Raw genomic sequence first — 16,519 nt, 5'->3', positions numbered from 1 at the left:
AATAAATGCAATTATAGCGCGGAATAACTTTTTGCACAGAATCATCCTCTAGTCTTTCCAGTCAGCTGACCAGCCTTTTGATAATATATCCATTTACATTTGTAGACCACGGTAAAGAAAACCTGGCGACAGAATCAGCAATTGTGACTTCAAAAACATTTTAGTGTTAAAACGCTGTTATGTCGTTTTCGAGAGATGTTTTAACTTGAAGGTAAAGCTGTGTATCAAGCAGATCTACTTCCGTTATAACGCATTTTATATATGCGTTTTCCTTGGCGAAACGTATACATATTACGGCCCTGAAACGCTTAATTAAAACGTGAATGCTTATTGACATAATATTCAGTAATTTTAGCTTTTACAAGCTTTTGTTAGATTAGCGTTAACGCATGCTTGTTTTCTTTTATAACATCTGCAGAGCTTTGGGTACGTTGATATCCTCGGCGCAACGGGCTCGAGCACCAACCAGTTCTTGAAAAATCTACAGACATTATAACATTATAACAAAAACAGGTGGTATCCCTACAGTAGCAGTACCATAATACATTTAAGCCAATGATGACGTTTTTTTTACGTCATGACTTACAAAGTTTGCGTCATAACTTTTATTGTTTACAGTTAAGCCTAGATGTCCGAAACATGGGGATGTTTGCAGTCATTTATGTTTGTTGAAACCGAACGGTTACGCGTGTGCATGTCCAGATGGAACTTCATTCGAGGGAGACAATAGCTATATATGTGATGCTGGTAGGTGGATGACAATGTTTTGAGTCAAAGTCGCAGTGGTCATGTAACAGTGCTGAAAAAAATGAAGAAAAAACGTTAATTTTATGAAAAAAGAAACATTTCGAAAACTGTTATTGGCTAGCTGAAGAATTATGCAGTGCATTTTAAGCACATGTTTGATTAATGTAGATTTGCATAACCCTTTCTACATTTGATACTATAAGTAGACTAAAAGTAGTTGTAACCATGGTAACGTATATAAGTACTTATTTAAAACCACTGATTGAACAAGTGACTGACAGATCTACTTGATCGAGAATGTATTTAAACTATAAGTCAAACTAATATGTTGTTTTAGAACGTGCCAAGTGTATTTAAATTATCGAACGAAATGGTCGTTTTCGAGATAAAAATTATGATGTGCGTCGAATCAAAATGAAAGTTGTCGTATATCATTACTAGCCTCTGAGGTAGCGAAATCCGCCCCGCAGATGTGTGCATGTTGGAATGGTGGAGAATGTTTCACACTTGAAAATGGAACAAGCATTTGTAAATGTTTATCAGGTAACAAACACGTTTCTTTACATAAAGATTGACACTACAAGTATTAAGATGGGTTGAACTATCGGTGGGTTTCGACTGCCGGCGGTGTGTATCGATGTTGAACAATGACGATCCAGTTACTATCACCATAGTGCAAGTAAACATCGATATCTCGGTAGTCTACAAAAATATCTTTATAACATGCATAAATTAAAACACTTTTTACGAATTGTCTGTTTTGTGTATCGGTTTACCATCTGATTAAAATCATGTCTATTAACTCTACATATACATTTAGGAAGATCGAGTACTCAAGTCAGATAGTGCGCTTTTAATGATATCATTCTTAATTGACTTCCAAAACCCAGGACACTCTTAATGAGACAGGCACTATTCTATTATTTTCTTCCAACAAATGTCTGATCGAGTGTAAATTGTGCTACAGAAAGTAAAGGAGAAACCATTAGAATAAAGATACAAGAAAACTAGATATGATTTAGCAAAAACTCAAACGCACGAACTCGTCTTTTTTATTTACCAAGTTTTCTAAGTACATGTGTATGTTACTAAGTTTTAAAAATCTGGTTTTAATCTAATTCTGCATTGCAGAAAAAAGTGATCCGAACGTGTTAAGCTACTCTTAAATAAAAATGTGAAAAATATCTATTCGTACCGTGTGTTTAAGGAAACATGTTAGTTAATAAGAAGCGACTTATAAAGGAGTTGTTAAACCAGATACTTCTAATGTTTGATTTCAGGTTTCAGTGGCAACCTGTGTGAGCACGTAGAACCGAAGAAACTGACTGCTGAAGAGGATATGTCGGGTAAGGAAGCTTGGCATTACACGGCATCAAAAAATACATTTTTATAAATTCATTCTTTGTTCGTTTTATGGTGACTGTAATTTCCCCCTCCTCTGCATCTTTAACATTATTATGTTTATAATAAAACTATTACTTGTAAATTGGTACTTAAAGATCTCCCTCAACTAGTTCTTTTTCACTAGAGTGATTAGGTGGTTAAAGTCACTGACTTCGCATCACATTAAAGTAGGTTCGAAACCTGCTAAAGGTGTTGTATTTTTCACTTGACGTAACCGGTATCCAACTAGCTTATTGAAGGTTTTCATGTGCACATAGCTAATGAACAAAGCATGACCTCTATTGATTTTGAGGCCAGTGTGCCAAAGCCTTTACCGCTTTTTATCGTAGGCGTAAAAAAAATTGTTTGTTTCCGGTATCCCGACCTACCCTAAATTTTTGGCCCGACCCTAAATGTTTTTATGGCCTTGGAGAATATTTTTTTCAACTTTTTAGCAAAAAGATGCAAAACTGCACTTTTTATGCTTTAAACATGGCCAGTGATGTTAGAAATCAACTTACTGATGCTCTAAAGGCATAACCCCCTTATTTGTAATCATTTTTTGACAAAAAAATAATTTCCGAAAAGTCTCCCTTAATAAAAAAAATTTCCAAAAAAAAAAAAAAAATTCCGACCTACCTACCCTAAATTTTTTGAGCATGTTACAGGAAACAAAGAATTTTTTTTTAGGCCTTAAGAATCCATTCACCTACGATATTGAATCCTGTCAGGGGTATTTCCCATGGGCAGTAGATGACCCCTATTGCCTTTTAGGGTATATTGTCAAAGGTTAAAGTCATACTGACACGAAAAACGTTTCTTCTCAAAATTTTGACATCGATTCGACCTACCACCTACTTTGCTAGTACATTTTCAGTGTACAATAGATGAACTGTGCTGCCATTGAAATTATTGGGTCAAAGGTCAAACTCACAGTAATTGTTAGTATGAAAACATTTTCACTAAATATTGTTAGAATGACTTGACATACGACTCTCAATCTTGGCAAGCATATTGGTCATGGGCAGTGCATAATCTGTACTGATTTTTAGGACAGTGAGTCTTAGGTTAAGATTATAGTCATTGTTAAAAAATGAACATTCATTATGCGAAGAAGTATATTGTGATTGTGCAGATCATCCAGCCGTATAAGTTTACAATTTAGTTTCAGCATGCATTTACTTAATATTCTAATCCTTAAAAGGAATAGTGCGGCAGGTGCACGATGCTCCGCCAGGCCGTTCTCTTATTCAGCTGTCTATGGTTCGGGTTACTGTAAATAAAACATCTAGCTTTTTACATTTCAGAGTTGCTGGCTATAGTAATACCCACAGTAGTCGTGTTTCTTCTTGCGGTAGTGTTGGTTGTTGTAATAATATTTATATTCAAAAGGCGAGGGTAAGTATATAATTTATAGTAGATTTATTTTCTGAGCCACGTTCATTTAGGCATTTCATGTCTAAATCTTACCAATAGTATTTGTTTTATCACTTTTATGCAATAACTGCACTATAGACTTAAATTGTGCACTAAATTGGCCACAAGTTTATCTTTTATATAGGATACATTGCATATCAAAATTTCATTCTATAACATGAGAGTTTTAATTCATGAAAAAAGAAAATGACGTCTTGAAGGAAGTTCGTTTATACATTAATAACCGTTTTACATCCGGTCCCACACCGCATCAATAGTTTAATGGTAGTGACTGCCTCTAGTGCGTGAGATCGGGGGTTCGATCCCTGGCCGCGTCATAACAAAGATATAAAAAAAAATGGTACTGGTAGTTCCCCTGCTTGGAACTCAGTGTTTCCTGGGTAAACCACGGGATAAAATAAGCCCAGTTTAGGATCTGTTACTGGATATCTCATTTTTCGCACAAAAGCTTTGAAGCTCTTGTTTTATGCTACCTACATGTTACGTTAAATAAAGAATTACTTTATATTTAAAGCCTGAAGAAGTCTGGAGCGTCTGTAGCTTATACAAACGGTGAAAACGTAGAAATCCCGACGTCGTATTCTGTACCGGAAGCGGCAGACGTAAGTTAGCTTTGTTCAGGGGAAAGGATATTTTAGGTGTTTTTTAAATATTTTCAACAATATATGAATTCTGCTTTGTTATGTAATATTATTATAATTATTATGATATATCATTGGAATAAAGCACAAGTCATTTTTTTGCAATTGTTTATTGATTTGAAACAAATTGGAGCAAAATTTATTGAATTTTAATACTCACAGATACAAGCATCTTCGAATGACCCATCACCAACCAATTTCTGTAATCCATTGTATGAAACGTGTCATGGTGACGATCCGAAAATGTTTATGAAAGGTGTGCAAGAAATTTCCGTGCACGATGAAGATCACTATGCTTCCGCCGGAAGTGTGACCACGATATACCCGAGGTATGTAGATTTTAAGCAGCATAGATAAAAGAGCATTTGTGTAGTTCAAGACAGAAATGAGACCATTTCTTACAAAATGGGACATAATTTAAGATATGAAATGTCCTGTAGTACAGTGTAACTTCCGAAAACCGAACGACCTCCGGACCAGCCTAAAAGTTCGGTTTTTGGAAGTTTCCGGAATTCAGAAGTTTGAAAGTTTGTAGGCGAAGTGAACTTGGTGCACAAGAGTTATGTTTTCTTACACCTAGGATGAAGGAGATTATTATCCTTTTTAATTTTACAATTTAATTAAAGTAAATAATTAATATATTTATTAATTAATTACAAACATTAAGGATAATAAATACATAAATAACAAATATAAAAAGAAACAACATATCTTAAATAATAGCATTTACGCAAATATTTTTCACCTACATTTACCATTTTTGGAGTTTGGAGTTCGTCAACATTTCATTAATGTTGACAATGCATAGTTTAATCGATGTAACTAAATGAACTAAAACACCTATCTTTCTTTCGTTCAAACATTAAAAACGTTTTTCACACTAAAATATTTAATTTATCACGTTTTCATAATATGAATACAAATGAAAGTAATCACTGATTACTGCTTACTTTTGTATCAAATGATCATTGTGATTATCTAGCGTGTCAAAATAAACGCGGGCTGCTGATAGATAAACAAAAGAACATGTTGACAGCGTTTTTGGATTAACAGGTGACATTTTAACCCAGCAAAAATTTTGCTGTTCGGTTTTCGGAAGTCAATTTTAGTGTTGAAATACAAACGGTCCTTCAAAAATCGTCCGGTTTTCAGAATTCGGAAGTTCCGGTTTTCAGAAGTTAAAAATAAATAGAAATAAGAACAGAAAAAATCGGGACCTTGAGTTTCGTGCGGTTTTCAAAGGTTTCCGGTTTTCAGAAGGTCCGGTTTTCGGAAGTTACACTGTATTACATGATTATATTTGAACACTTGTGTGTGTGTGTTTTGTTTTATGCCTTTACCGATATTACCTAGTGGTTAAGATGTAGTTGTTCGGTGTTTTAAAATATTTTTTGATCTTCTATGTGTACATGATTTGTTTTTCCCAGGGTGGCCCTGAATTAGAAAAAAAAATATAATTATCTTAAATGCGTTTTCTTAATTACGTATATTCCCGGAGACATAGTATATGGGGACTACATTGGAGGCACGCATGTCCGGCTTTCCATAGGTCAGTCACTCCACCCACTCCATATCGTCTAAATAGCTAGGAATACTTTTACACAGCACAAATTGCTAACCTAATAAGTGAATGTGAGAGCACACAAGCCAGGTAATCAAATCCAAGGTCAAGGTCACACTTGGAGGTTGAAATTCAAATACTCTAACATTGTGTCCGCCCCATATCTTCTTAACTACTGGGAAGATTGTTTTTATAAAACTAGCATCAGTTGAAACCTTACCAAAAACATTACTTGCAGTTCGCCATTCAGTCAGTATCATTTTGGTAAGCACCCCTTTTAACAGTTAATTGTACTGTCCAAATTGAAAGATGGACAAGTTCATTATAGAAATTTAGCAGGATAATGGTTAATATCAAAGTTATTCTTTTTTCTGTAGCGTTAACCAAGGCATTGATGATCCCTACATAACAGCTACAGGGGCGGGAAATAACTCTGATTTTGCCGGTTTAGTCGCCGGAAGTGAACCTCGACATCTTGACGCCGCAGAGGATCACGGGAGTGACACGAACGTTCTCGTTAAACAAAATATAGATGGCTCAACAATGGAAGAACATCAAGTTTAGGACTTAATGTGTTCTTAATTATTAAAGACTATTTGCTGAATATTTCTTCTCGACATAATATTTTAGACATAATATTTGACATTTACGATACTATATAAGCAACGTTGTACATACGCTTGCCTGTCTCAGGTAATGGGATTACCAAATGTACACGGGATTAAATGGGGGAAAAACCATCTGGTTTGTGGTGTGAAAGTTGTAAGATTACCAAATGTTGACGGATTTACACGAAAAAAAAAAAACAACATCTGGTTTGTGGTGTGAAAATTGTGTTTTTCACATGTTTGACATCATAGAAGTGAAATAACGCTATGTCATCTTTTGGTATTACATTTGTGTAAAAACATTTTGACGTATTCAAGTATAAAAGTCGCTGGTTGAGTTGATTTTGCCTACGCAAACTAGGAAAGAAGAAATTTCAATGTAACAGGAACAGAAGCTTTTAAGTTTGTATTTTTCACATTGAATTTATTAAACTAGTTGAACAAATATTACAAAATTCTCAGCTGACATATCAAACTCGTTTGTTAAGTTCAATATGAAAAGCCACTGTTTATGTAACATTCAGAACATTATATGCAGTGTTTTGATATATTAAACCTTTTTGCAGACTCTTGATTTGCTCACATCATACCAGTTTTTAAACATAATATGACGTCATGGCGTATTGATGAGACAGGTTACATAAAATAGAACCAAATATATACTATATAAAGACATACTGTGTCATGCACGTGGCCTTTATCATATAATGTTGAGTAACCCGAATCACAGTACATATTACACAAAATATGTGTAGGACATTTTTTACAGGTAAGTGTCGGCGTGTAAAATCTGAAGTCGAGTTGACTCATGTACCCTTAAAGACCGTCTTTAACAAGCCTTATGATGCAACTTAACTTTTAGGTTATAAGAAATCGTTGTTTGTTTCAAAAATGAAATAAAAATCAGGATCTATTTATTATGGACTTTTTTCGGCTACACTTTTTTACCGAATTACTGCCATATGACCTAAAGTACGTATACGGGTTAATATGAAAATTCGAATGAAACAAATCGTAAATAATAACATTATTTGTAAAACAAGAGTCAAGTTATGAGCATATTTTAAAAACAAAGTAAGTTTATACAATTCTGTGTCCATTTAATAAAGATTCGTTTAGTTAAAGTTTCTAGCATTCACTTTATCACTATTGTGAAAATTGTTCATATACTCGTAGTCGTCTGTTATATTTTAAATTAACAAAAGAAGTGAAATTCTGTAATTAAAACTTGTCAAACTTACATAATGTTCATCCTTTTTAAAATTGTCTTGGAATGAATTACCCCTCCTCCGAAACATTTTGGCCATAACGCGGGTTATAAACCACGTCAAATGGACCAACGTCTCCTATACGGCGTCGATGTCAAAGCTTTTATTACTAGTGTAGATCTAATACTAAAATTTTGTATGGCTTTTTCACTCCCATGACACTTTCTTGGTTCAATTCCTGTGCATCAAAACTCCAAACTGTAGTAATTCATGCGACAAACCGCTCGAAGGCCTTGATGTTGAAGGCCTTGGTGTTTTGCCTCGGCGATATATGACCATTTTGTGTCGGTTCGCCGTAAAACCCAACTCACTCACTCACTTGATGTTTTGACAAATAAACACTCATCAATTAATTTAAATAATGAAGAAAAGCTGTTTCTCGTATTAGTCGAGCATAAAATGTGGAAAATGTTACCCAACTGATCCACATGACAAAATAGAAAATGGCAAATTCATTAGTAACGGCTTAATCTGTAAATCTAAATAACAGGAATCCGGATCAACCGAAAATGCTGCTAATTTTCTCTTTTCCCTTCTGCAATATTCTTTTCCATTCCTTTTTAAATAAGGTTCCACTCACAAAATAAAGGAAAAAGTTAAAACTGTAATTACACCATGCCAGACAAAGTAGAGCAACGGTGATCAGTTTCCACTTTGCAATATCTTTGTCATTGAGATCTCCAAGTCTCCCTTGTAAAACAAAATATAAACAAAACGGAAACGTTGTGACGATGAAGAATATAGTCAGCGTAAACAACATTCGAGCTGGGGAATTAGACGTTTTTATTGTTCTGTTTGCGTTTGGAGTGGGTCTTGTGTTATGTTCACTGGCAGATGTGCCTGCTTGATTCGTTCCGTTAGGATCAGACTGATCCGTTACGCATTTCCTTGATATAACAGTTACTGTAGTTTGCTGATTCGTCTGCAGCCGCTTTGTCTGTGTTGATAAAAGACGAAAATCTTTTATTTTCTTTACCGTCGATAATTCAAATCTTGTTGACCTATTTGTTTCGGATGGCGTTCGACTTGATGGATGAACTTTATTTAGCCGTCTTTTCTGAATTAAAATAGCAACTCCTATATTCACGTTTCCTGTTAAAATGATCAAGGCAGGTATAACATTGTAAGCAATAAGCATTAAGGGTTGATATATACCGGTGAAAAATGACATGTATTTTCGCGATGCATAATTACATGGGAAATTCAGTTTGAGCAATTTAACCCCAAACTCTGCTTTGAGTTCATCCTCTGACGAATAATGTTTAAAACCAATGATTGTATGAATGTTTGCAGCTGCGAGTAACACAAGGATCGACATCGAGGCTACAAATGACGTCATCGGTGTTAGCCTTGACCTTGCGGCAAATGGCGCCTTTGTTAGCAGCAACCGTTCCACAGTTAATAAAACCAGAAGCCAAACCGAAAATGCTGCGGCTGTGTAAACGGTCCACCACCTTATTTTACAGAAGAAAATGGAATAATCGGTAAGCCTGAATCCAGTTATACCGTAAACTGTGTCTGGCAACACACCAGATAATAAAAATACTATATCACTTCCCGCCAAAAATAGAAGATACACAGTTGTAGAATACTTACGCATGCGCTGCCTCGATAGAACTACAAAGTTCAAAATATTACCCATCAACCCGATGGTGAGAAGTGTAAATGGTACCGTCCGCCATCTGTATCAGTGCAGTTGGCGTGATATAAATCTATGAAAACTGTGTTTCTCATAATTAAAATCAGCTTTATTTCTTTCGGCTTTTTTACGCAATCTGTTAAGTCAGTAATATAAAACTAAGTATTCTTCAACAGTTCTTCTATAGGTCCTTAGAGTCAATAAATATTTCTTTCATTTAGTTTTTCATCTGTTTCCAAAGATATCACCCAAAAGGTAGCATCTGTTAGAGCTGTACCCTAGAAAATAAGTATGATGGTTTTTGCTTCCATAACACATTCATGTCTGTCCGTGAATTAAAGAAACGTTTATTCATTTGCTGTTTAGTGGGAATATTTCATATACACGAGAATATTGCACACGAAAACTTTTTTTTTTCTATTTATACACACTATCAATGTACATGTTTAAAGGGCCTGTAAAGTAAATAATAGGTTGTAATATTCCTAAATAATACTTCCGATTACTCCAGTTTTAATCACATTGGCTGTGGTCAGATCGAATTCCTAAATATCACAAATAGGAAGAGAAATGCAAAACTAAACTTCAGTTCTGTACCAGGTCCAACTGTTCCGTCGAAATAGGTGAATCGAAGCCAGCCGTTGTATTCGGGAGTGATTTTCACTATGCCGAAACAGTACAGTTTTGTTGTTAGTTCGGTACTGTAATTTTGCGTGTTAAGACAATTCTATATCCACTTAATTTAAAAAACGTTTTGAATTTTTTAGAATCCCATTGCGTCAAAGTGCGAAAACACAATGCAACAAGGACGAAAAAATCGTCGTCAATATTAACGCGTTTTTATACAATTTGCATGTTAACCAAATGTTCGTGTATCCATATTTCATAATTTTATACGACTATTTATTTTTACTTCGTTCCTTTACATTTCTGCGATCGGTTCAGTTAGTTTAGCCCATTCTTGAAATGTATTTAAATAATGTAACCAATTAATACTTGCTATGTCCTTCTATCATTTCTTTCAAAGTAAAGTTATCCCAGTGTTGAATTTCCGTTTTGTTGCACACGTTCAGTTTCATTTTACATTATTTACATAACAAAGGTCTATTTGAATGCGCATATCAATTTGTTTTCCATAAACTTTACTGAAAGCTGAATGAATAATTAACGTTTGTTTCGTCATCAATAAAAATTTTTAATTTGAATTATACGACATCGTCGTTCATTTATTACAGTTCACATGAAAATGAACAACTGAGCCGCGCCATGAGAAAACCAACATAGTGCGTTTGCGACCAGCTTGGATCCAGACACATGAGACAAGCCTGCGCATTCGCACAGTCTGGTCAGGAACCATGCTGTTCGCTATCAAATACTATTGCAATTAGAGAAACCATTAGCGAACAGCATGGATCCTGAACAGACTGCGCGGATGCAAACGCACTATGTTGGTTTTCTCGCGGCGCGGCTCAACAAATTAACCTTAAGCCTATTGGCAGCAAGTGCTTTTGCCTTTGCTTGTGCTTGTTCCTGTGAGTTTTAATAATCATTATATACGAAAATCAAAATTAATAACCCTGACGGCAGAATGATTGAAGCTCTTATACATGCTCATTCCAATTGATACAATTTACTTAAAAGAGTTATCAAGTTTATGATATACACTAAGAAATCCCTAGAGAGAAATATACCCTTTATATTCATATGAAACTCAAATTAAATTGTTTTTCATCTGAAAATAAATATATGTTTGAAGAGAAGTAAAATGTCAATTGGTAACATAAGTATAACTTTGAGTCTTCGTTAACAACTGATTCCTTTGTCAGCCCACCTGTCACGTGGTACGTCTTCCGTCCACAATTTCTTGAGAGCATATTTTGCAATCTAAAGGGCGTGTAATAAATTCGTTCCTATTCGTTTTGTTCCCTAATAAATTGAATAGTGTCGAATGGATTTTGTTGCATATCTTGCATTGTTACTGTTAAACCTGTTTAGCATACAAGAATATCGTCAATTTCAATTTGGCATGTAGACCGTAAGCTAGATTTCGCATTTAATAAGTGTGCCAAGTTAACAAAGACGTTAAAAATGATACTAGCGGCTTCCTCGCTTGGCGCTTAGCATTAAGAAGACTGGGCGACCCGGTGTCAGTATAATGTGACTGGGTAGGTTATCGTGACACGTGTCTACGGCGTGATATTACAGTGAGACAGCACTACAAAGTTGGGAATTGTCACTGCTACAAGTAGACACCGTCGTCATATGACTGAAAAAAATGTTGAAAAAGACGTTAATCCCGAACATACACATACACAATAAGATCTTGTTTCTTTTTGAAAATCGGCTAGATTCTATCATGGGTTCTAGAGACACTGCCCCTGATAGGGGCAAATTTTTCAATTTTAACCCTTTCAGCCATATTGAGGTTTCCTTGTACTGAGTGTTTATCTTGATTATCTCTAGGCCAAGCTAGAAACTGGATCATGTGGAGTCAAAAACTAGGTCACCAGGTCAAATCAAAGGAAAAGGTTGTTAGCACTTTAGAGACCACATTTATTTTAATGACCCTATCTTCAAACACTTCTAATACGAGAGGTGTTCATTTTATTATGAAACACTATCAAAACACACCTATAAGATCTTTCAGCATACAAAACCTCGTGTAAAGCGATTAATTCATGTAAAGTAGTGTATCGTACACATACTCAATACATTTGAATTCAAAATTCAATATGGTTAGACCAAAAAGTGGAAAATGGAAAAACGTAGTCACCACTGATGAGGCTATGTTCTGTATGGGCGGTAGTTATGGTCGACGTCGTGTTTGCTACGTTCGTTCTAATGAGACAGACCTAAACAAACTGAAGTTCGTAAAACGAGATGCATTTGCACATGGATTTATGGTTTGGGCCGGTGTTAGTTTCTACGGCAAACCATCTTTGATTTTTATCAATAAAGGGGTGAAAGTCAATGCAAAGTATTACATAGGCAAGGTTCTTAAGCCATTTCTGAAACAAAAGATGTTCCGCGCCTTTTTCCTGGAAGAGAGAATGATATCGTGTTCCATCAAGACTCGGCTTCTAGTCACACTGCTAAAATGACCATTGATTTTCTCAACAAACACAAAGTAAATTATAAAACTCCTGCAGAATGGATGCCAAAAAGCCCAGATGCAGCTCCCATGGACTTTGGTATTTGGGGCATACTGAAACGTAGGCTACAAAAGCGTAAGATCTATACCATGACTGGTCTTAAAAAGGCTCTTAAAGACGAATGGAACAAACTTGAGCAGTCGTGCATAAACCGGACTTTAGAAAGCTGGCCTAGAAGGTGCAGAATGATTTACTATTGCCATGGATCCCAGATTGAGCATCTGCTGCAATAAAACGTATGCGAGTAAATAATTAAGCTTTGTTTAAAACTGTTTCATAATAAACTGAACACGTCTCGTACTTCAGAGCAATCAGTATTGATAATATAATATATATATAATCGTTTAAATTTATTAGCTGGTAGCAATGTCTAACTTTGAGCATATACCATTCTTTGGTGGGTGATCTAAAACATGTTTACGTCGCGTTAGCGTGCGCGTGGATTTTGTAGCGCATTTCTCCGTGTTGTCCTGGTGCGCATGCGAAACGCGCCATAAAGACTTTTGGAAGTTTTGTGTGCCGTTTTGAGGCGCGCGCCAAGGCGAGAAAATGAAACTAACAACGTGACATAATGGAACATCAAACGCAACAGAACGAAGCATTTTATTTCGCGTTGCCTTGCACGCCATTTAAAAAGACCTGATTTTGGGAGTTCGCGCGTCTTGATGCGCGCGACTACGTAGCGTATTTCGTTGTGTCATCCTAGGGCGCGCCAATGCGAGACGACTCAACATTCTGTATCGTCATGGCGCGCATATCAACACGCCGAGTCGAAATATTTGTTACTGGCACGCACGCCAACGAGAAACAATGACTCATTTCATTTCATCTTGGTGTGTGCAAGGACGCGCCAACACGATATTTTTGTTGGTGGCGCATGTCAGAGCAAAATAACATGTGTTGTTAATTTCATTCCGTCGCGTTAGTGTGCACGCCAAAACGACATACAGTACTCTCAATATGAAGTATGCCTCATAAACCATGCGCATGTCAACGCGACATAACGAAATGTCCTAAATTGGCCACCACACTATACTAATACGCTTTAAAACACATTTCTTGATGTTCTATCAAAGTATTTGAATGACTATAAGAATGGGACTGTTACTAATTGTGGGCATTAAAACTAATATCATGTTGCGCTAAGAAAAGAGTTAGAAGCCATATATCATGACGTAATCTCGTCCCGAATAGACGTGTAACGAAAGATAATAATATCGTTGGATTGCAATTATTGATGTCCTGATAGAATAATACATCGATGGTAAAAGCTACGATCCTAAAAATATTGCCAATAGCTTCTTTGTCATGCTCAGTCCTTTTGCTGTTTGACTTTCAATTGTCTTCTTTGGTTGTGTTTTGATTTGCAAATGGTGTACACTTTGATATACGCCTGACTGTTTTGTGCTAATTGTGCTCATACTCTATTTAAATAGCAATACTAAATGCAAACGATTAGCATCTACAGAGTGGTATATAACGCCGATTAGCGTATTATCAAGGTGAGACCAATTTCATCTGATGAAGCGCAGCAGATGTTTACTATGGCTGGCAATGTTTGATGTATTGGTATTAGCATGCTGCCTCATGTTTCTTTTGGAACCTTTGTGGTATTTCTCCTGTTTTAGTTTGAGTGAGGTTAAGTACCCTACTGGCTAGAGATCCCAACTAGTGATCTTGATACGTGCGTGCGTGTTTGCGTGTGGTCTGGGGAAGTAACGTGTTTGGAGTGTGGCTCTCTCTGTTAAATATTCATCATTAATTTTTCTCCTTACCAAAACATCTCTCTCCTGTTCAATATCCATCCTTAATTTTTCTCCTTTTCAAAACACCCCACCAGAAACCGTTTGCTAGCTAGGCAGCAATGAAATTTCCCAATTGTTTTCCTCGAGTATAATTAACATGTTATCAGTGTCTAGATTATTATGAAAATGATTGTCACCGCATATTGGTCTCAGCTCATTAATGTATTTATTTCCCAGTTTTAGACATTTTAAACGATATTAAATACGTTAAATATACACGAGAGTATCGTTCAGTTGATGAACTAATACGTTTATATTTCTGATCCAAATAATATAGAAAGAAATGTTTCCCAAAGCAGTGACACAGAAAATTAACAACAAACAACATAAGTATAATTTGATTATCCGAAAGTGACTACCAGTTTCACAGTCTGATCAAATAAATAATATTACGTGTTGAATTTTGTTTTAGTTTATTCGTTGTCAGAAAGTAATGAGTGGTAATGAACGTAAATGATGCTTCAACCCCGTATAACTTACCCATACACGTAAAATTTGTAAATGTAATGTTTTAAGTAGTTTCAGTTGTAAGCAACGCTTAAATCACACCAGTTATATGCGTTATCTTGGTTTTAAATATGTCAATTACTGAACAGATATAGTAACAATACCAGGCTTGCCGACAATGTTTCATCACTCTTTGCATTTCGATATTTAAGAAATAAGCTATTCATCTTGCCAGCCTTTTACATGTTATCCACCTACCTTACAACTATTCCTTGGTGTAATTTAATTGAGTGTTATAATAATATGGATATTAATAATAATTATAATAGTAATAGTAATAATGATAATAAATAATATTAACTATAATTTTGTTTAAAGAGTATAACATATTTGGCTATAGCAAGCCTAACATATGGCTCTCTAGCATAATATAATCAAAGCCTTGAAATGTCTGATGGTTGCGGGTTTTTGGTAGATTTATTTTCTATTTAAATGACAGTCTATGAATATACATGAATGAGAAGCAAATACAAATTTAATGTGCCTCATATCTAAGATGAACTCTGCCTGACCTAGCTTGTGATGTAACCATGGGCTGGAATACCTTATCATTGATAGATCTTATATAATCTAAATGGTCAGTGTGAATGGATACAGATTGAATAAGAACTGCTTGTTCATTGATAATTCATCCGCATTATTCATGAATGGGACTATTTTGTGTAGCACATGAACATCCTTTGGATGTGATTCGGAATAAAATCAAGATGCTATATGATTGTCAGAAATATACTTGTTACTTTGATAGCGGGATAAACCCGCAACCAAAACCTATATATCTTTGATATTTATCATAGACAGCGGAGTGAAGAACATCTCTGTAATGTTTGGTAACGACCAACTGTTATAAACTATCCATAATACAGGTATCTCTTGTTAAAAGGCATCTTATAATTTGAATTAAACACGTTTACCCATAAAAAACGATTAATATGGATAATGTAGGCTTTGGAAAGATTAATTTTATACAGTTAATTGATTATACATATTTACAGAAAGTTTTACTATTTGCCGAGTCAAGACAACTGACATATATAATGATGAAATCGTAACAATAAACGCATTTATAATTTTAGAAAATAAAGTTTATTTGATAAAGAAGAAACAAACATATTTACAATTTTTCATATGCATTTTTAAAATAGTACAAAAATAAACAAAAAAATTCAGTATAGCACAATGCCAAGCTATTTACATGTATGATATAGTGTGCCAAACTGGTGCCTAAAATACTCATATAGTGATTTTACAAACCTAAAATACGCATACTATCCTTTTATAAGCCTATGTTACGCATTCAGTAGCTGCACAAACCTAGAATACGCAAAAAGTGATTTTACAAATCTACAACACGTACACAGCCGTTTTACAAACCTAAATGCACAAGCAGATATTTTACAAAAGTTAAAGCACGTGTACAGGAATTCTAAAAAAATTGTGCAAATTCCCCCAAATAAATTAATTTGATAACACATAGGAACTGTTTATTCATATATAATATATATCAAAACACATTACAGACAAAAATGAAGAAACAAATAAGTTTTTTTTCCCCTGATTTTTTTTTCAGGGAACGTTGGAAAAGAAAACAATTCATCTATTCACTAGTATAGCAAATAGCATTCTATTTACTTTGTACTCAGAACAGTCCAGTCACATTCAGACTATGTCTAAATCTCTTTGACAGTTCTCTGCCAACCAAATATGGTGCCGAGTTTAACTTTTCCTTCCTGCAATAGTTCTTTCCATTCTTGTTTAAATAAACTTCCAC

General features: G+C 35.1%; 1 protein-coding gene across 1 annotated transcript in view; it reads left to right on the top strand.

Moving 5' to 3' along the window:
• LOC123539405 (low-density lipoprotein receptor-related protein 2-like) overlaps nucleotides 1-6,944 on the top strand; it is a 187,296-nt gene extending 180,352 nt beyond the window's left edge. Inside the window, exons 87-93 of the mRNA XM_053529882.1 lie at nucleotides 619-747; nucleotides 1,189-1,290; nucleotides 2,028-2,093; nucleotides 3,438-3,528; nucleotides 4,082-4,169; nucleotides 4,371-4,537; nucleotides 6,147-6,944. Coding sequence (XP_053385857.1) covers nucleotides 619-747; nucleotides 1,189-1,290; nucleotides 2,028-2,093; nucleotides 3,438-3,528; nucleotides 4,082-4,169; nucleotides 4,371-4,537; nucleotides 6,147-6,333 — 830 coding nt within the window. The 3' untranslated portion in view covers nucleotides 6,334-6,944. The remainder of the gene's footprint in view (nucleotides 1-618; nucleotides 748-1,188; nucleotides 1,291-2,027; nucleotides 2,094-3,437; nucleotides 3,529-4,081; nucleotides 4,170-4,370; nucleotides 4,538-6,146) is intronic.
• The last annotated feature ends 9,575 nt before the right edge of the window (nucleotides 6,945-16,519 follow it).

Source organism: Mercenaria mercenaria, chromosome 18 (assembly GCF_021730395.1).
Source record: "Mercenaria mercenaria strain notata chromosome 18, MADL_Memer_1, whole genome shotgun sequence".
NCBI classification, from domain to species: Eukaryota; Metazoa; Mollusca; class Bivalvia; order Venerida; family Veneridae; genus Mercenaria; species Mercenaria mercenaria.
This window is presented reverse-complemented; position numbering and strand designations above follow the sequence as displayed.